The following is a 21,535-nucleotide window of genomic DNA, read 5'->3' as shown; positions in this document are numbered from 1 at the left end:
AATTTACCTATTCCGCTTAAATCATGAGAATGAAGTCTAGTTACCAATCCGAATTAATTGCACTTCATTCCTGAGATGATTCCGAAATAAGTCGTTAATCCCGATTAACGCCGCCTAGACGTCTGTCTAGGCTGTTAACCAAAATGCTTCTTATATCAACGACTTAGCTACAGGCCGAATCCTGTCTCTGTGAAATTCAAGTGAAATGTTGGACAAATATTTGATGGATTTTTTATTAAGAACAACAATAAAATTTTTAGTAGAATTTTACATAGTTTTGAAATTAACGTAAATCGGAATAATAAAAAAATACATTTCCGATAAAAGCAATTTGTCAACGAGCCTGTTAAGTTTAACTGGGATAGGGCATTAATATATAAGTATTGTATAAATAATTAAGTATTTTATGAAATTTTAAAACATTTTGGGTATTTCAGTGTAGATATTTAACCAGTACAATCAGCCCTTAGTTATGTGATTATCAATTTTGACATCGAAATTTCCTTGATAAGATATTCGATTGTGGGTGCAAAGTATGTTTTAAACAAAATGCATACCTTTCGCCTATTTAGCGCTAAAATTATATTTTAATCATAAGCGCAAAATTAATCATCCAATTTTATTTTTGAATAACTTTTTTACTAAAAAAAAATATTTTGTGTGGTGAAAATCTTTATTTTGACCTTTCCGCGCTCCATTGTTTGTCTGTATACTGCAGCTTTCTAGTTCACAAGTGTCAAATAAGATTGAAGTACGGCGCCCTTTGCAAAAATTATAAATAGGGTGATTAATTTTGTGCCACATATTAAATTTTGCCAAATCTTTTTTTTTATATTTAGCTAAAATTTAAATACGAAAAAAATATATTTTTTCTGCTAACGTTCTAAATCATAGAACATGCGTCTAAATAATACCAAAAGATAAATTAACGAATAGATTGATGTTATGTAGCAAAGAAAGCGTTACTGTTTCAAATTTAAAGATGAATAGTGAAATTTTAGATGTACCATATACGTTTTATACGTACGCATATTTTAGAATTTCTAGTGCACAAATTCCATAAAATTTTTATTTAAAGGTTTTTATTTCTATTTACTAAAACTAACGGTATCGCTTTTGGTGTAAGTGCAATGCTCCCTGTGTTTATATGTACAGTAGTGTTGTCTTCGTAATTGATATCGTATTGCCTTAATATATTTGCTATTAAAATAAAACCAAAGCCTCGTACTAAATTCTGTCCAATGCACGTACGCTTTCCAATACTAAATGGTAGGAAAAATGGTATGTTTTTCTTTATCTGTGGAAGAGAACTATTTTTTCGGTTCAACATCGACTCGTTCGGTTTTTCAGAAGATGTTCCTGTTAGAATTTCTGCAGAGCTGCTCGGCCCGCTAACTACTTGTTTGGATCCGGTTTTCTTACACGCCTGTTCCAAAAATCGTTCAGGTTGGAAGCGCTGCGGTTGTTTCCAAAACAATTTATTATGGTTTAAGTTGTAGTTGTTTATAAAAACGATAGTGTCCTTTGCAACACCATAACCAGATATTATAGTATCCTCGGTTGCCACGTGTGGAACTATGGGTGAAGACGAACATCTTAAAACTTCAAAAATGGTTGCCATAGTGTAAGGCATTTCATCAATATCATAAAAACTGATCGTTCGACGATCTCGTGTTACAATTGAATCGGCCTCCAATTGAATTTTTTTCGCAACATTGCGGTGCTTAGCCAAATACATCAGGGTAAGCATTACTAGATTTCCCACAGCTGAATGTCCTCCAATAAAATCCTCTAACATAAATAATATTGTATCCCGCGAGACATTCATGTCCTCAATGAGACTTTTAAGTAAAGCATCTGTAAAGTCATCTTCAGATTGGTTTTTAAATTGTTCCCTTTCTTTTATAATGCGGTTCATAATAAAGCATCGTATAGTAAAGGACCAGTGAGTTATCTTATTGATGTAGTTTCTGTAGAATGGTGCCAACCAAGGTAAAAAGTCGAAAATATATCCTTGGTTTATTTCCCAAAAAATTTCATCGAAAAACTCAACTACTTTACAAAATTCACGGTCATCGTGTTCAAAACGTACCGAACACATATATCTAAAAAACATGTTTGCGCAGGTGCGTTGAATAATAGGTTTGATTAATATCGGTTTACCGCACTTGGTTTCTTCACTGAGTTCTTGCATTAGTATGTCAGTCTCCGAACATCCAATTTTTGACATCTTCTCAAAATAGGGAGATGAGTTCCGCGGTGAGCAGTGCCGCCGTGCAAGGTTGCGGCGTCTTTTTTGCAATAGTGACCAGTCACAAAGAGCAAGAGCTATAATTTAAATGAAATTCGTGAATCCTTTGTTAAATGTTTGTAATAGTGTAATGATTTTTTTAAATATTTTAGGAACATTCTTGTAGAATGTTTAGGGATGTACTAACAACTGAACAAAAAAATAATTAATATGAAATTCAATAATGTAGTTGAACTCGAAATCTTTACTTTTAGTCAGTGTCATACTTCGTCGAAAGCAAATTAATCGCCTATGTTAGGTTAGGTTATGTTGGTAGTCGGTCTGTACGACCAACTCACTTAAACCTTACAAGCTCGTTGTGATACCACAGTGCGACATGGGAGGCTCATTTATTTATCTTCATGAAACCATTCTTTGGCTCTTATGAAGCCCAGGATTGGTCCTATCCCCACACCATACAGTTCCGTAAGAGAATTAAAAAATATTTACCTAGAAATCCTGCTCTGATTTTAGCTAACGCTGGACAATAGCAAAGTAAGTGCACCACTGTTTCTTCCTCATCTCTACAACTTTTACAAATATTCTTGGGAGAAAACTCCTTGTCTCAAGAAATGCCTACCAACTAGCCAATGGCCGGTTACATAAGCCACTACCATCAAGTTATTCTCTTGAAAGGCTAAGCAATTCATTTGTCTTTTTCTTATTTATTTGCGGCCACAGTAGCTTAGCTGTTACGCATGTGCCTTCATCTCTCCATGACCGATTGGCTCTTGGATAATGTTGTTTCTGATTATTCGTTGGCCCGTGGCCATAGGTATCTCAATGGTACTTTTGTCACTAATTAATCGCCTAACGCTTTATTACCGTTGAACGATATAATAATCTTAGCATCGCTTATTTTGTGACGTGTGCTGAAAGGTCGATGTTGTGTCGAAATATCTGAATAAACTATTCTTTCAAAAAAAAACTTTTACGCACTCGGGGCTACGACGTTATGTAAGTTTTAAATCAAAAGAAAAATAAAAACACTATAAATTAACTTCCTAAAGTATTGCAGAAATCTGAATATAATAATAATAATAAACATTTTAATATAATAATAATATAATGTATATTACGCCTATTTGTGGTATGAGTCATGATGTTGTTCCACAAATGGAGAAACCTACAGTTTTATGCCACCTCCGAACGGCAGATGGTATTTTTATGAGGATCTTTTACACTCAGAAGCTTGCCATAGTCCGCCAAGGAGCGACCGTTATTAGAAAACCATATTTCCATCATGGTCCATGCCTAACCATACCCAGGATGATGGTTTACAAAGTTTGGCCATCCAAACCAAAATGTGACAGGAACGTCGGCTGTCATGTCATTGGAGTTTCGGCAGCGGTATCCCCCCCACTCATTTCCCACGTTTTCACCCAGTCCTCCCATCACTCGTTTTTTAGACAACAACCACAGGTACGCCAGCAAATCAGCTGCTTCCTTCAGAACCGCTAAACATTGGCTAACGGTTCGATGTTTGCCACACCTCTAAATGCTGTTCATCGTAAGCCATACCGAACCGCTAAAACACTAAAAAATGCCTGGCTAATGATATGATATAAAGCACATAAAATGGACGTAAAAAATCAAGGGCACCGGCTGGCCTTGTGGAGACGGTGGGATAGGTGAAAAGAAAAAATCCTGACAAAATTACAAAACCTACTAAAATGAAGACAACAATTTATCACGGTAAAACGACCAAACTAAATAGAAAATAGCAACAAAATATTAAGCTACCACAGGCAGGCAGACAAGAACAAAAAGCGAAAAACAAAAAAATGTTCTAACAGATAAAAACCTTTTTTAGGAGGCTACGAACCCACTCGCTGGGGACAACTTTAACCCGCCGCATGGGGGGCTTTTGAATGAACAAGAGCTTGAGGCCGAAGAAGAACACCTTCACTGAGATCCTGTAACAGCTTTCGAAAACAACTGCCTCAAGGAAAAAATTACTTCCGCACGTGAATTTCCTTGATGGAACAAAAAGCTTGGACAACTAGCAGGCAAACTTCTGCTTAAAACATTTTTTCCAGAACCTGATAGGTCGATTCTGTCTATTCCATACAGAGGATTCCATAAATCAATGAAGACCACCAGAGGATGCCTCAGGGGGTACACTCTCTCCTATTCTGTGGACCTTGGTGTGGTGCTTGACAGAACCCTCGCTTAGGTACAGTTCCTGGCATACTTCCTTATCTATCATGATAGAGAAGAAGGCCACCTTGGGAGCACTCAAACTTAATAATATTTCTGACAAAAGAATCAAGCATAAATTTACCTCGTATCATCCTTGCTGAGTTTCGCAAAAATATAGAACTTTTTCTCGAGTTATAGCTTCTCAATTTCACAATGTCGTTCCCACGAGTCGGTTGTACGCTATCGGAACAACTTTTATTTATATCCGGTCAGTCCCGTGGCATTCCACAAATATGTATGTATGGGGAATGTTTATGCTACTACAACAAAAAAACAACAACAACAACGACATAACAATGTTGTGTACCTTGGCATACACTTAGACCTTACACATCAACATTAAAAACTCGAACATATATACAAAACCAAAAATAGCAGAGAAAAATATCTCAAAAAATTGCAGACCCTTCCGAGTCCCATTGTTACTGCTCTCACACATACAATGGACCTATCACGTGTACAACGAAAAGATCGCTCCGAATTAGTTAGAGAGCCCACCCAAAGGAATGCGATAAAGATTTAAAATGGCTTAAGTTTCCTCTAAGAGATCCAGTAAGTAAGGCCAGGTAAAAAGAAAAAGAAAATTATCTAACCAGCGGCGCTACTAGATATTTACTCATTGTAATATCGAAATATCACATTCGTGGCCGTCGTAGCCGAATGTTTGGTGAATGACTATCATTCGGAAAAGCGTGGGTTCTAATCTCCGTGCATAAAACACCAAAATGCTAACACATTTTCTTAATATCGGTCGCCTCATGGCAGGCAATGGCAAACTTCCGAGTGTATTTCTGCCATGAGAAAGATCATCATACAAAATTCATTTGCCGTTCGGAGTCTGCTTAAAACTGTAGATCCCTTCACTCGTGGAACAAAAACTATTCACCAAAGATTTCATGAATTAAGACAATAGAACGGGATATGATTTGGCTGGATTTTGATTTATGTATATGTTATAAAGTTTTAAGTAACGGAATAGATAAATTGACAGTTAAGTTATGTTCTTACAATTGTTTCTGTCTCCTCCAAACAGCTTGTGATATCGTATGAAATTTGGTCTACCGCCGAAAAATTTTCCATTTTGATTAAGTACCTCTCGAATCAGCTCCAAATTGCTCACAACAATACATCTGGTAGACCCTAGAGTTAATGTGTAAATGTTTCCAAACTTCTTAGAAAGTTCCGTGAATGATTGTAAAGGCACTTTGTGGGAAGCTAATAGGCCAAGGCTGCCAAATATGGGCCAAGGAAAGGGTCCCGGTGCTTGTTGGTAAATTTGAATCATTCGTCTTGAAGATTCAACTGTTATCACTTTAATCTTACGAAAATGGTTATATAATATGGGAATATACAAACAACCAATTATTATAACTACTAAGCAACACGAAAATAACATCGGCGGCATCTTTTTAAAATATAATATTTATGGTATCAAATATTCTTGATATGCTTCTAGTACGTTGAAGTAAATAAGCCTTAGATCGTGTAAGTTTCACTATGAATAAGTCTGATACTCCAATTGACACTAAAGGTATCAGTGCTTACTCGACGTTTTGAATTGAGCATAAGTATTTTCGCCACTATACAGTGGCCCAGGAACGCTAATTATTGAGCAAAATTCAAAGAAAAGATTTCAGATATGCTGTTTACTGTTTTTGGGATCGGGTAATTGCGATCAGAGCGGCCGCCGTAGCCGAATGACTTAGTGCGTCTCCATTCGGAATTCGGAGAAAGTATGTTCGAATAACCATGAAACACCATAATGAAGAAAAAGTTGATTCTAATAGTGGCCGCCCCTCAACAGGCAATGGCAAAACTCCAAATGTGTAATTCTGCCTTGAAAAAGCTTCTCATAAAAAAAATGTTTGCCGTTCGGAGTCGGCTTAAAACTGTAGGCCACTCCATTTGTGGAACAACATCAAGACGCACGCCACAAATAGGCGGAGAAGCTCGGCCAAACACCCAAAAAGGATGTAAGCGATCTGAAGTGGTTCAATTCACTTGAAATTTGCTATCCAGTAGTTTTTACTCTCACAGATTTAGAATTTGAGGTCATTTTTAAAAAAAATCAAAACAATTGATTTAATATGGCGTTTAATTTTTACACCTGTTTTTTGATTTGCTTGGTTGAATGCAATTAAAATTTTTTGCTGGTTACGAATATGAAATCACATTTTAAAAATTCAAATCGAAGTGGATTGTAGAGCTTTGGTTTTGTTTTAGTTGAAGTTTGTTAGTACTAAGATTCCGTATTTTTGTGAGCTGGAACTCAGAAGTTTTTATATCACTATGAACTTTAGTTAGTAAAACTAAAGCCTCTTTAGAAATTGGCAGGCATTTTTTTTTTTTTTTTTGTCGAAGACATGATAGCATTTGCTGTATCCATTGATCTATAAAACATATTCCTAAAAGATGCAGCTCTATTACTTAAGTTGCTATGTTGATTTCTTAAAATTTTGAAATCCTGCTTCATTAAACATTCCTACCGGTAGAATACTCGCACTCGCGTGAACAAGTATATAATGAACTTTTACATATATAGGATACCATAAACAATATTCCACAAAAATTTGTGCAGTGCAAGAACAAAGTTTATCAAATTAGTTTTAATCCATTGTAAGCTGACTAGATAGGATCGAGCATTTTAAGCCGAGACATTCACCAAGTAGTGCAGCACTTTCGAAGGCTCTGTAAAGAGTGTTTCCGTCGTTTGTGTACCTGAGTCCCCCTGATTTCCATACACCAACTAACAGTCCCAATATCGGTCCGTAGTGAATTTTGAAAAATCCCCAGCGTGTCAAACAAATTGACATCACTAATGTTGAAATCAACTTCATTGCCTTTTTAGCTCTGTTTATATTCTGATGCCTTTATTGGGACCTGTTATTGAATGTTTGGCTGAGCGCCTTCTCCTACTTGTGTGATGTGTGTCTTGGTGTTGTTCCACAAATGGAGGGACCTACAGTTTCAAGCCAACTCCGAGCGACAACTGGTTTTTTATGAGGAACTTCTGCGTGGCAGAAATTATCTTGGAGGTTTGTCATTGTCTGCAGAGGGGCGACCGCTATTAGAAAAAACTTGTTCCGTTTTACTTTTCATATCTTTCATACTTGGGAGTACGACATCTCGTTGCAATATTACAACTATGTTTGAAGTCGATTTCCGTTCCTTAAATCTTAATTGCATCCTTCCGTGCAATTCTTACATTCTTATTGTACTTAACTTTTGTCTACACTTCTTTATATAGCTTTCTTATAAAACAAGAGGTCATTAGGTAAAAAATCGTGTTCGAAGTTAAAAAAAAACAGAATTCATGAAAAACTAGTAATTTCAACTTATAATGTAAATATTTATACTAATATTAAAACTGAATATGATGATAAGATTCGCATTCATAAATTTTAACTCTGACTTTTGGTCACTTTTAGGTGCCTCCTGGCTCACCGTGCACCGCTCCGTTTTTGGAATATGCTAATGACATGCCTACGTAATCTGATGATGGTTGATATCTACAAGAAAAAGGGCGGCACCAAAGTGGATTGGAATTTATGTGCATAACTTAATATTTTAAATGGTTTTACAAATGATTTAAACTTAAAGTTCAGATAAAGATTATTTGATTTTGAATAAATGGAGAAAATTGTTATAGATGTAATTCAATGCGAATAAATTGTTTCATACTTCTACAGATGGTGCATCTGTTTTGCAAACCAAATCCGAAAATTCTTGCTTAAGTATAATAGTAAAAAACAATGCCTGGATCCAAAATGAAATTTGCAGAAGCGAAATTTTGTAAGCCCAAAATATCACCCATTAGCCCACTAAAATACATTCAATTTCATCAACTTAACCTGTATTTGTTGTATAATACTTGCCTCATTTTTGCTGCTTAATGTCCATTTTCTCTATTTCGAGTTAAATTTATCTTTCTCATTTTCTGAACTATCTGTTATGTACCATTAGCTGTCGACAAATTTAACAGGAAGTCAATGCACTGGTTAAGATTTGTTCCTTCGAAAGCGCCACCTGCATTGTTTTTATTTTATTGAGAGGCCAAAAATTATCAATTCCAAGTCCCTCTCCTAATAAGGAGATGATTGACTTTAATTGATGAGGACGGCATGCCCCGTGGGGAGTTAGTAAACATAATTAAATCAATCATAGCTCTAGACCGCCAAAAATAAATTTGCCAAAATTCATCGGCCAGTTTTCTGAGTTTAAAAACGTCATGAGCTTCTTCGGAAGCCCAATTCATAATGATTCTATGATAACAGACATTCATAAATTCTACCATTTAGCTATCTGTCTATCTGGTGAATCACTGGGAACCAGGAAAGTCTTCCAAAGGTCGAATGAAAATTATCCAAAGGTTCTGGCCCGCCTCAAAAACGTTACGACAAATAAATATTTAATATTTTTTAAAACATTTTCGTAACTTTTGGAGCTGACAAGTATCCCAAAGCCATTTGCGAGATCGTTGCTTATGATGATAGATATAGTGTCAGCTGTTCGAAATTGTTGGATGATGATGATAACAACATAACAAATGCGATAATGCCGCTTAGTGATATTATAAGTTGATTCCACGACCAAGTCAAACTGGGGAGAGGGACTACATTTTCATGAAGGAATGGAACATCCAGTCCCTGATTAAGACCGTCAACGACCGCCAATATCTAAAAACCAAGCCAGGGTGCGGAGAAAATGAAGTTTGCCTTAGTGTAAATCTAAGGATCATAACATAACCTTACCATACCTTATTTTCAAGAGTCCCTCTGCGCAACAGCGATTAAAGATTCAAGAAGTTGGTTCCCTTATGCATAACATGATTGCAGTGTGACTCCTGCATCAAATGCAGAGCGGATCGGTTGCACCACTCATTATACACCCATTTCTGTGTCTCATTTCTTTTGATGCCGCACAGATCTCTAATGTCATGCATACGACAAGTATACCAGATCGTGTAATGATGTCTACAGAGGTTGTCAATACTAAGAGAAGCTACGTAGAATACCTCCGGGGAAGAGTTCTGCTAGACTCAGGATCACAAGCAGAGCGTGAACAATTTTCTTAAGTTTTGTCTCTTTGGCTGCAAATAAGACTGCCTTTCAATACTCACAAAAACAGCAGCTCGACATTTATACCCACGGCAGAACAACCTTGAAAGATCTGGAACTTCGCAAAATGTAGCTGGACTTCATGAATGCATATACCGAATTAGGTCACATGAACCCAAAAATAATAAGATAACGAGTGACCCACATTACTTCATTCAGCATCAGTACGTCCTTCCACCTGAAAGTTCGATGACAAAATTACGTGTTGTTTTTCACGCATCGAATCGAAGCTCTTCTCGAAATACGTCGAATGAAATATTATTCGTTGGATCGGCATTCAAGAAAAGGTGTACTAGTATCCTTTTATATAAATATGCTTTTACGGCTGATATTACTAAAATGTACCACTAAATTCTCATGCGCGAAGAAGCAGAAACTTTCAGATGGTAGATGGTAGATCGAATCGAAGCTCTTCTCGAAATGCGTGGAATGAAATATTATTCGTTGGATCGGCATTCAAGAAAAGGTGTACTCGTATCCTTTTATATAAATATACTTTTACGGCTGATATTACTAAAATGTACCACTAAATTCTCATGCGCGAAGAAGCAGAAACTTTCAGATGGTAGTAAAGAGACGGCACTCCTTTAAATCACTTCAAATTTTTTGATTTAACACTGTAGTATACGCCGGTATTTACAAATAATCGGCGATGTCAATGCAAATATGTATTCGAATGATTTTAGGAGAGATTTTTGTGTGGATGACTTATATATAGAAATTTATATATAATTGGCGCGTACACCCTTTTTGGGTATTTGGCCGAGCTCCTCCTCCTATTTGTGGCGTGCGTCTTGATGTTGTTCCACAAATGGAGGGACCTACAGTTTCAAGCCGACTCCGAACGGCAGATATTTTTTTTATGAGGAGCTTTTTCATGGCAGAAATACACTCGGAGGTTTGCCATTGCCTGCCGAGGGGCGACCGCTATTAGAAAAAACGTTTTCTTATTTTTTGATCTTTCACCGAGATTCGAACCGACGTTCTCTCTCTGAATTCCGAATGGTAGTCACGCACCAATCCATTCGGCCACGGCGGCCGCCATGTGGATTACTTATAGGATCCAAAAATTTAGCATCTGTTTGATGTTATTAGAAGTGGGATAGTTAATATATTAAATTTGAGACCACTCAAGTTAACCAAGTGGTTTACAAACCAGTCATCAATTTTAGATTTTAAAAATGCAGACTCCACAACAACACTGAGAATCAATTGACTGCCGAATAAATATTTATTTCGATTTGTTTAGATGGCAGCTTTACTGATTTACGAGCCACCAAGCGAAACATATTTAGTTACTACAGTTATACAGATATGTATATACATATATGCCTTCTTCTCCTATTTATAGAGTGCATGTTCTTGCTCTCGTATAAATAGAGATATCTATTTTCTGCAGCTACCATCAATAAGCATTCCTTGGTTTGTAAATACTGATTCGAGTACCAGCTCCCAAATTTATGGCATCGCCCACGCCTTAATACGAACGTATGGCTGCTGCGTATACATCGTAGCCTATCGGCTGGTGGTACGAAATATACACTGCTGACGGTAGTTTGCCATTGCCTACCTAAGGGCGACCACTATTAGGAAAAACTTTCAATTGGTGTTTTATGCCTGGGGTTTCAAACCTGTGCCTGTGATCAAGTGGGTCGAGACTGTAACGTAGATGAATTGAATAATTCCAAGCTCCTGAAAGAGCCTACATGATGGCGGAAAAATATCCACTTCCAACTCTCTCCAGAAGATGAAGCATGGGAGAAGAAGGAAAACGTACACATTTTAGTTGTTCAAGCTTCTGAACCAAATGCAATTTTGAAACTTATCAAAAGTTTTTTTTCTAATAAAAAACTGCTTTGGAAGTTTTCAAGGGTTCAATTTTATTCCGAAGAGTGGCACCTATTAAGCGCATCTCTCCCATATGATGCCATGTTCCTATTGCTCTTAAACGGAACCACATATTTACTGTACCAACACCATGCTGGGGCAAAAGCATTGGGTGCGCTTCTTCCAGAACATATTTGGTTGGTTAATGCTCAGTAGCCCGTAGTCGTACCATACGTACCAGTTTGGATAACCTAAAAACTTGTAGCTCTACCCACAATGTAACAATCGAACCCAACCACCCCGAACTGGTTCAGGAACACCAATTTTTTCCGCAGCAGTGGGTTCCGGTTCACTTTGTCGCAATCGTCCCAGAACAAGACAGAAAGATCCACGTAGCAGACATGGCAACCAAAGCGGGGCTAATTAAACGTCACATTCACAAGCTCGTCTTCTTACCGATGGATATTGAATGATCTTGATCCTGTCGCGGGGGCCGAAGTTACGCCCATTTTACTAATTTCGACTTAAATTCGAACTTAAAAAAGTAATTTAATCACCTTCAATATATTCATATAAGCAAATGAAATACATTCACATACATTAATATACTTACGCTATATCTCCACCTACTAAACCGCTGCATGGGTTCATTCATCTTGAATTTCAAGACGCTCTCTCTCAGAGCTCAACGACATGAGCTACACCACAGTAAGGATGATAGATTACTCGCTTTGGCCAATAACTATGATGAAAAACAAAATTGTGAGAGAACTTCGTCTGCCACGCTAGAGGGGTAATTCGCCAGCCGAATTCTGCACGATCATTACATGTATTCACTCATCCAATCAGTCCTAGTTCAATAGCAGAGAAGCAACATGAGCGAAGACTGTGTTGATTTTTTTTTTTCATATATCACTAACACAATCTTATCGCCAGCCGAAATAATGCACGATAATTTCACGTAAAATTTACACACTCGTCCAATCAGTCGTTGTTCAGACGGCAACGTAGTGACATTGTGTTAAATCGTGTACGTATATCACTAACACATTCTTAGTTTTTTCGTAAACAAACCGATCCATTACCCCTGCTACGTCAGCCCACCAACTGATTCTGTAAAATTCGTTGAGAGCCGGCTAACGGTCTGATATCGGCCATACCATTAAAAACCTTTTCAACATGGCACAACAGTAAATAAGTGATTGAGCTTATGAACAAAGAGAGCAATACAATGTATAATATAAAGAGCAAATGTACAATAATTGTACAACCAACTTAATTTAAATTTTCCTTTTTAGTTATTTACACAGAAAATAAATAGAATAAAATATATTATTAAAATAATAAATAAAATAAAACTTCATCAATTATTCTTATTATAGGAAAAAATTATTTAATTTCTGCATCCTGCGAAATGTGCGACATCACGAATACAAAAATAATAAATATGGCCAATGCGTTGTATACCGTGTTAGAACATGTGTACTAAACATCCCACCCATTGTGCAATGTGTTGATACAACGGTTGGAGCATGTATACTCCACATAAGAACCCGCATCGATATTTTGGGATGTATCGCTTAAATATATCAGTTCCCTTTCAGCATCCAATGTTTTCTTATTACCCTTATACTATGTTTGGACTTACAAGTTGCATGCGCTTTTAATGGAACTTGGAATTGAGGCTGTTCGCACCGACTCCTAAAGCTAATACTTACTTCACAGCCGTGAAATTTCATCAGCAACAGGCATTTGGCTTGCTAGCAATATTGATTGTCAAATGAGAAGAAACGTCAAATTTATGAGCATCTCCCCGAAAGCAATTGGCAAATTTTGGAAAACAAGCGTTTTTAAACATATTATTACACATATGTACTGATACAAATATATATAAAGAAGATTTACTTACACTCTTTCCGGAAACGGTTCGCTTAAAAATGTCATGTCTTCGGAGTATTCGAAATCACCCAATTTACTGGTAAACCAACTACTAATTTCCGCTCCATTTTAAATGAGACGTATGTACATTTTAAATAGACACAAAACTCATTTGATATCATGTTACACGGTGTATTCACGGTGTGAACTGAGTACTACTTCGCTGTAAGATACATAGGATATTTCACGCATTTTGACATCCAATTCACATAAAACGTAAACTTAGTACCATGCTTTGTTTTCTTTGGCATTTCTAGCCTTTGCTTATATTTCTATTCCAAAACGTATATCAAAATAATCAACAACAGCGAGCGAATGAGATGTCAAAACAAGAACATGAATTCGCCTTAATGTCGACAGCAGATAATGAGACAGAACTCGCCAGAAGATACGAGATGTTATATCTAGAAACTACAATGGTATATATTTACAAGCAGAGCTGTATGCATAGAGTATTCGGTCTTAGGTTGTCTTGCCATTAATTTATAAACTTTTACCTGACAATCTACTGATTGATCTCAGAGAAATTATTGTGAAAAATTTATTTGGATTTTAACGTAACAAATATATTTTTATGATTCCTTATCATGTGGCACTGCATTAATTATACATTGATTCCATGAATGGTGAAACGCTTCGCCAAAACGACATATTATTCCGATATATCGAAGATAAATTTCGTATCGACTAAGACGTCGATGTTTTCAACACATCCACAGTCGTTGTAAATATTATTATAAATCTATAAATTGTGTGAAAAGTGAAGTTTTAAAGTTGATAGAGTAACAAATAAAGATAAATATTTTGGGTTGTTATTTTGAACGATGGCGGAAATTAAATCGTTGGAACATTCTACACTTAAAGTTCCCTACGAAGTTTTAAACAAAAAATTCCGATCTGCTCAAAAGAACCTGGATCGTGAATTGGATCAGATTCAGAATGTGTCTAGGGATGCAGAAAAGATCTTAAACAGAAACAATGCTTTGCCCACCGTCTTCGAAGTGAGTAAACTTGTAGGAAATGTTGTACAACGCCTTCAAATATTAAAAAGAAAAGCAGAGGAGAGTTTATTGGACGAATTAAACGCTGGATTGGTGTGCAAGCGCAAACTGCAACATTTGCGAATTGTTGCTCCACCGGATTCTCACATTAGTTTGGATGCGTGGCAGGCATCAATGGACCAGTGGAAAAGAGTAAGTTCAAAAATGTCCTATTTATTTTTTTTTTTTAATAAAACATCAAAATAGAACGGTATTCACGTACATATAAACACCATTGATTAAATTAAAGTTATTTTCAAAATTGTTTCCTTTGTTCAAACCGTACTTTGAACATAAGAAATAAGACAATAGCCATGTTTTTTTACGCGCATATTTGTCTGCGTTTACAGCAAAAACAAACACATATCGCCTTTTGAAGGACCCTTTATATATATATCGGTGGTGTGGATCTTGATATTTCTCCACAAATGGAGACACCTACAGTTTTATGCCGCCTAAGAACGGCAGATGTTTTTTATTAGGAACTTTTTAAAGGGAGAAATACATTCAGAGGTTCGTCATTGCCTGCCGAAGGCGACTGTCATTAGAAAAAAGCTTTGTATTGGTGTATTGTGTGAGGGATTTCGAACCCATTAAAAAATTTCGTCCCTCTCGAATTTGAGAGTAGACTTGATGTGTCCTAGATATCTCATTTAATTTTTAAAGACCCTCACTTCACTTTTGTTTTTGAGAAGCTCCCAAGTATACTTTATATGAATAATTTGTATATTTGCTTCTTTTATTTCAGATTCGAATGGATCGTATAGTAATCGAACATCTTCTAAGAAGGGGTTTTTATGAAACTGCTGAATGCCTTGCAAGGAAATCTGATATCCGACATCTAACTAATCTAGGTATTAAAATTTTTTTAAGAACTGATTCATTATTTATTATTCAAATTGCCATATCTAGCGATCCCACAATGTTTAAGGGGTTACATACGTCAAGAATTTTCAAAAAATCGTTTTTTTTATATTATAAAGTATAGTTTCTTAAGAATATACTGTGAAATTTTCATGCGGAAATTTCCAATATTATAGCTTCTACAGCCCTTTAAGTATTTAGAGAGTGCTCCACGCGCTCCTGTACCTCAAACTTTAAACTCATTTTTTTTTCGAAACTACTTTTTCCCGCACGGTCTGCATGATAACTCATACAGGTTTTATTATTTTTTGATGCTGTATTTTTTTTTAATTCTTTTCTCTATAGATTTGACTTTTAATAATTTATTAAAAAATTTTATGAACATAATTAACTAATGAAATTTATGACGTAAAACGCATACTTTGTTTTTAAAATGCCGTAAATTGCAACATTTTTCGAAATTCAAAAATTCGGCTCGACATACTATAACAACAACTTTATTATTATTTTTTTTTTCAGTTTTTACAGATGCATCAACATTTCAAGGAGAAATGAAGCAGAGAAACTTTTTTTTTTTTTTTTTTTTTCATTGTACTTTCGGTCTCGTGATTTTTTATATACTAATATTTGTAAAGAAAAATTTAAATAATTTTTTTTACAAAGTTTAAGTATTATTTCTTTCTTTCTATTTATTTCTATTGTTATCCCTTCTAAAAACAGTTTTTCTTTTAGCGCATTTCTGGCGCTGGTGGACGTATGTAACCCCTTAAGGAATAGTATAACCACTTCATTCACATCCATGTATATTACGGACATCATATCAGTAAGGCAATACTTTTTGACGATTTTATTCATTTGATTGGGGGCCAAATTACACTAATAATTTTTTGTTAGTCAAGACAGACTAAAAAATTTAGTCTGTTCCTTTTGTCAGTCAAGAAATTGAAGTACGCGCTACGCACTTGCTTTGTTGACACTATGCAAAGCCGCTAACATTATTCCCCTTTGGCATTTCAATTGCTATTCGTGCAGCAATTCTATGCTCTATAAAATTCTAAATGATTGGATTAGTGGAGCTTTTTCAAATTAATATATACCATTTTACATAAGCCATTAAAATTAAAAAAGGTGCCAAAATGTTAATGTTCGGCTACGCCGACCGCGGTGAATTCATTATTTGTTTTCTAGGTTCTCAATACTTTGCTTTGACAATCAAGCGTACAGAAAAGTGTTGTTGGTCTAGTACCACCACCCTTAACGAATAATGAATATTCTTGTAAAATCTTTTAAGCACAGTATCTGCTATATTTCCTCGATTAACATGTGTACATTTATTAGAAAAAGCAGCTAATTCTCAAATAATGTTACAGATATTTTTCACACATCAAGAGAAGTTGAGGATGATCTTACCAAACACAAAACCTTAAAATGTGTGTTATGGTGCATGGACAACAAATCTAAGCTTAGAAAAATTAATTCTAATATGGAATTCAGCTTACGCGTTCAAGAATTTGTAGAACTAGTTCGAAGTGATAACCGAGTAGAAGCAGTGAAACACGCCAGAAAATATTTCCAGGCTTTCGAGAAAACACAGCTCAAAGAAATTTGCAAGTGCATGGCTTTATTAGCTTATCAACCAAATACAGGTAAGTCATTAAATGTTTATTTGACTATGAAAGGAAATCCTATTTTGTTTTTCAGTTGTTTTGCCACTGAAATCGAAATATTCAATCTCTAGACTTAAGATTCTTTTTGCAAGAATAAGCTACGCCTCTTTTAGTCCGAATTTATGAAGTTTAGTTTAAAGAAAATTATCTTGCAAAAATCATAGAAACTGGAGCGATTTTAGATTAGTAATTAAACAGTTAAAATCCAATATGTAGAAATAATTATATGCATTTTATACTTCGATGCTTCGTTTGCTACATAAATATAAAAGTCTAATAGCAATTTTTCATCGTGCAAAGCAAGCTGAACAGCAAATGAGATGTAAAATATTTCAAATTTAGTTTAAAAAAATTTTCGTTGAAAAGGATAAAAAAATTGAATCTACAGAGTAGTGCAAAGGTTGAAATTTTAGTAAATAAAAACCGATTTCAACAACAACGGTTAGTTTTATGTAACAGGTGGCGCTAAAGTAATCCTCCTATCAGAAAATGCTATAAATTTTGCGATTAACCCCTAATGTCAGTTTTGTTTTGACATTTGTGTAGTAAACACATGCGAAATACACGTTAATAAACAATGTTACGCTACACTGATCCAGAACGCGGAATATTGCTGATTATTTATTTGACCAAAAATCGGTCGGCGACTTTGGCACAACGTGAATTTCGTCGCAGATTTCCTCGCCGTCCAACGCCTACTGGTGAAACACTGTGACGTTTAGCCGCTCGCCTCGAAGAGACTGGCACAACACGAGATGCTGCCAGGCGTGGCAGACCCCGGAGTAGCCATTCTGCAGAGAATATTGCTGCTGTAGCCGAGAATGTCATGGAAGCGCCGTCGACATCGACCAGACGACGTGCCACGCAAATGGGTATCAGTCGACGGTCTTTACAGCGAATTTTGGTACACGATTTGAAGATGTTTCCGTACAAAGTCCAGACGGTGCATCAGCTGTTAGCTGCTGACCGCCAATCGCGTCTAACATACGCTCAAGCCATCCTTAATCACCACCAAGATGAAGATGATTTCTCATAAAAAATAATCATGAGTGATGAGGCCCATTTCCATCTTATCGGGTACGTAAATAAGTAAAATTTACGCTTCTGGGGCACTGAAAATCCGCGTGTAACCCACGAAAAGCTATTACACCCGCTCAAAGTCACTGTATGGTGTGCTGTTTTCGCTGGAGGAGTGATCGGACCTTTTTTCTTCGAAGACGTCGCGGACCAAACGGTTACTGTGAATGGTGAGCGCTACAGAACAATGATCAACGAGTTCTTTTTACCGCAACTTGATGAATTGGGATTGGAAAACATGTGGTTCCAACAGGACGGTGCAACGGCATACACTGCACGTGCCACAACCGATATGCTTAAGGATGCATTTCCCGGGCGCCTAATCTCCCGTTTTGGCGATTTGCACTGGCCAGCAAGATCGCCTGATTTGACCGCTCCAGACTTCTTTTTGTGGGGCTTTTTGAAGTCGCGGGTTTATGTCAACAAGCCTCAGACTCTTGCAGCTCTTAAACACAATATACGTCAAGAATGTGAGGACCTATCGGCGGAAATTTTGGCCAAAGTGATCGAAAATGCCATAAAAAGGGCTCAAATGGCAACCAACTGTGGCGGCGGCCATTTACATGACTCGACTTGAAGTGAAAAAAATTAAAAGACCAAATAAAAATAATCCACAAGAAGAATCAAAGTTTTTCATTTTTTTTTTAAATTACAGCCAAAAAACATCGCAAGGCTACTTTTGCGCCACCTTGTAGATACTTTTCGATGAATACACTAAGGATTCGTAGTTAAAACCTGTAAATTTATTGAATTTAATGAAACATCACAATTTGTACAAGAAAAATATATTCAATAACATTTTTTGTAATGTCAGCCCCTGGGAATTCTCCAAGTTAAGTCGGAAGTCACGGCAATTAATTCATCATTAAACTGTAAACATGGCGCCCGCCGGTTAGCTTAGGAGGTTTGTCAAGGGTGATTCCAATCGTGGTAGAAACGTTACATTACATTTTACTCGTGACTTCATTTAATTCTGTTTTATCGTACATTGTCACACGATTGTTGAAAGCAGCTTCTAGTAGGTGACTTTTTTTATTGATTTGACACGGATCGAGGTTATCGACCAAACCCGAAGTGACTTGAAAAGTTGAGTTGCAGAGCTTCCATGCTCTTCACTACTTCTCATGCACTCTGAGGGAAAGTATCCAAATAGATTTAATAACTCCGTACTCTGGTTATTTCGTACTCTTTTTTTGTTTTGTACTCTTTCTATATTACTTTTTATAATACCAATTTTTGTAGAGCTACTTCGTTCTCTAGTAAATTATATCTTTCTTATTTTTTAGAAACCGAGCCATACAAAAGCTTATTTAGTAAACGCCGTTGGAAGGATCTTGCATTGAACTTTCGGAATGAAAACTATCGACTGTTTCAACTATCAACTCAGTCTTTGTTAAGTGTGGCAATCCAAGTGAGATCATTGAATACTATTTTTGAAATTTACAAATACAATTTTTTTTTTCGTGTAGGCTGGCCTTTCAGCATTAAAAACGCCACAATGCTATTCATCGAATTGTAAGAGTATTCATTGCCCTGTTTGTCAGGAGGATTTCAATCAAATAGCAAAGAATTTGCCATATTCACACTGCGTGCAGAGTCGTCTTATTTGCAGGTATGATTCGTAGTATGATTAAGAACTTCTATAGAAGATTCACAAGGTTTCACAAGTGTCGTATTATCATTTGTCTTCAAGTTGTGAGCGGTTGACTAAATGTTTAGAGGAGTTCAAACCACAACCAACTATTTTCTAACTGTGTGAAATTTCATTATATGACTTCTGTGGTACTCTGCGAATCCTCTAAATTCATTTTTAGCTGTTTAAAAAATATATTTCATGATAATTGATTCACCGTTTGTAGCTATTACTTGTACAGTAACGCGAGTTACGTACCGAGATATTTTAATCAAATAAGAGAAATTAGAACTTCAAGACGAAACGAAAACGTTAAAGCTCATAACAAGTTGTATGATACCCTACACAACAGCTGTCCTACTTCGTTGTGCTTTTTTTATGTGTTTTGCCGTGATAACGTCTTATAATTCGATGTAGCCGGCTGCACGCACCAAGCAATGCGGCGTGACATTGCTCATACAGCGTTACCTTGCTCATGCGGCGTTATCTTGGTTGAACTGCAAGCGAGAGCGCGAAACGAACGGCGTATGTCCTATGCCAATACATATAAACATTCATACATACAATTTCGCGCAATTTTCAAACAAAAAGAACAAATCTAAATGTAAAGATGCATACAAATCATATAGACATATCAAATATACGAATCTATTATCTACGCAAGCAAATGTAAGCTAATGTAAACTACATTTTTTCACACTTGCGTGTCACTCACTCCCTCGAGAGAGAATAGAACGCTGATAGGAAAAGTAGGAAATGAAAGGGAGTGTTTCGAGTGTAATGTGTCTTGAAAAAGTCAAATCGGTGATGGTGCCTCTTAGTGTTGTTGATTTATTAAAGTCTAATGCACAATCGAAATTGAACATATCTTTCATGAATTTGATAAATATTTCGTAATTTTTCACGTTTGTGTAAATGTAACTTGATCAATTCCATTGCGATTCCATTTACCTCCTCTATATCCATACAAAATATCTATCAAACAAATAAAATTAAAATTTTCTTTTGAAAAATGCAACCATTCCATTAGTATTTTCTTACGACGTTGTCACGTTAAACTGTCGTCAGGCAATTACTAATTTTTATTTAAATTATAAATAATAATGTAAACGTGATTATTTGACAACTTTAGACTACCTTTTATTTAAATTACACAAAAATAACTTCAAAATAGAAATCTTCCGTTTGATTTAGAAAAATTTAAAGAACAATTATTTAATCTCGTCCTTATATAGAATCACTGGACTTCCCCTAAATGAACATAACTTGCCAATGATGTTGCCGAACGGTCAAATATTTGGACAATTGGTAAATCCAGTCCATCTTCGTGAAGCGATTTATTTTAACTTTATTGTTTCTTTCAGGCGGTACCAGAAATCACCAAAGAAGATGGCGCTGTGGTTTGTCCCATAACAAATACAACATTTTCGAATCCAAAAGTTGAAAAAGTTTTTGTAATGTAAAGTAGATGTTGTAAAAAATTATTATGTAATAAACCCGAATCGACAAAAAACACATAAACCTATAAATTTAAAGATGAATATTTTATTTTTGCCCATAAACGGGCTATCTGACATTCAAGTTCAGATTACATCTTATCCTTTGTGTCTTATATTTTAAGTTATAAAGTAATTGTACGCTTCTACGCTAGATTAGATATGCATCAATGTGTTTTCCATTTAACAGAACACAACAGGAGCTAAACAAAATTTGGTTTAACTCAAATTTTACTTAAAACTGGGTCTATGCAAACCTGTTTTTTTTTTTTACCAAATCTCTAGAGCAAAACATTTCAAATTTCATTTTAGTTTAATAATTAAAATGTTTTTATAAATAAGTAAGTTGTGGCGTATTCAGATATTCCGCTAGGAACTCACCGC

General features: G+C 35.9%; 3 protein-coding genes across 3 annotated transcripts in view; 2 read left to right on the top strand and 1 right to left on the bottom strand.

Annotated features, from left to right (window-relative positions):
* The window catches only part of LOC129235702 (nephrin), an 81,887-nt gene extending 73,758 nt beyond the window's left edge, over positions 1-8,129 (top strand). The window contains exon 15 of the mRNA XM_054869694.1: positions 7,921-8,129. Within this exon, the coding sequence (XP_054725669.1) occupies positions 7,921-7,983 (63 nt within the window). The 3' untranslated portion in view covers positions 7,984-8,129. The remainder of the gene's footprint in view (positions 1-7,920) is intronic.
* On the bottom strand, positions 1,056-5,998 carry LOC129235703 (cytochrome P450 307a1-like). The gene is made up of 2 exons (XM_054869695.1): positions 5,501-5,998; positions 1,056-2,328 (listed from the first exon to the last, which is right to left on the bottom strand). The coding sequence occupies exons 1-2, from the start codon at positions 5,895-5,897 to the stop codon at positions 1,073-1,075; spliced, it is 1,653 nt and encodes a 550-aa protein (XP_054725670.1). The 5' UTR covers positions 5,898-5,998; the 3' UTR covers positions 1,056-1,072.
* A 5,949-nt stretch (positions 8,130-14,078) lies between the features above and the next one.
* LOC129235700 (E3 ubiquitin-protein transferase MAEA) lies at positions 14,079-21,190 on the top strand. The gene is made up of 7 exons (XM_054869691.1): positions 14,079-14,567; positions 15,163-15,268; positions 16,649-16,924; positions 19,309-19,433; positions 19,492-19,634; positions 20,891-20,963; positions 21,020-21,190. Exons 1-7 carry the CDS (start codon positions 14,199-14,201, stop codon positions 21,116-21,118), a joined length of 1,191 nt encoding a protein of 396 aa, XP_054725666.1. The 5' UTR covers positions 14,079-14,198; the 3' UTR covers positions 21,119-21,190.
* The last annotated feature ends 345 nt before the right edge of the window (positions 21,191-21,535 follow it).

The sequence above is a fragment of the Anastrepha obliqua genome, chromosome 1, assembly GCF_027943255.1.
Source record: "Anastrepha obliqua isolate idAnaObli1 chromosome 1, idAnaObli1_1.0, whole genome shotgun sequence".
Classification (NCBI taxonomy): Eukaryota; Metazoa; Arthropoda; class Insecta; order Diptera; family Tephritidae; genus Anastrepha; species Anastrepha obliqua.
Note: the sequence above shows the minus strand (reverse complement) of the source record. Positions and strands in the feature narration are given on the sequence as shown.

Coding starts and splice junctions, on each gene's coding strand:
- LOC129235703 (XM_054869695.1), bottom strand. CDS start 5,897: ATGCCGCCGATGTTATTTTCGTGTTGCTTAGTAGTTATAATAATTGGT. Junction 2,329..5,500: donor TGGAGGAGACAGAAACAATT/GTAAGAACATAA, acceptor TTTAAATTATAG/CTCTTGCTCTTTGTGACTGG.
- LOC129235700 (XM_054869691.1), top strand. CDS start 14,199: ATGGCGGAAATTAAATCGTTGGAACATTCTACACTTAAAGTTCCCTAC. Junction 14,568..15,162: donor CAATGGACCAGTGGAAAAGA/GTAAGTTCAAAA, acceptor CTTTTATTTCAG/ATTCGAATGGATCGTATAGT. Junction 16,925..19,308: donor AGCTTATCAACCAAATACAG/GTAAGTCATTAA, acceptor CTTATTTTTTAG/AAACCGAGCCATACAAAAGC.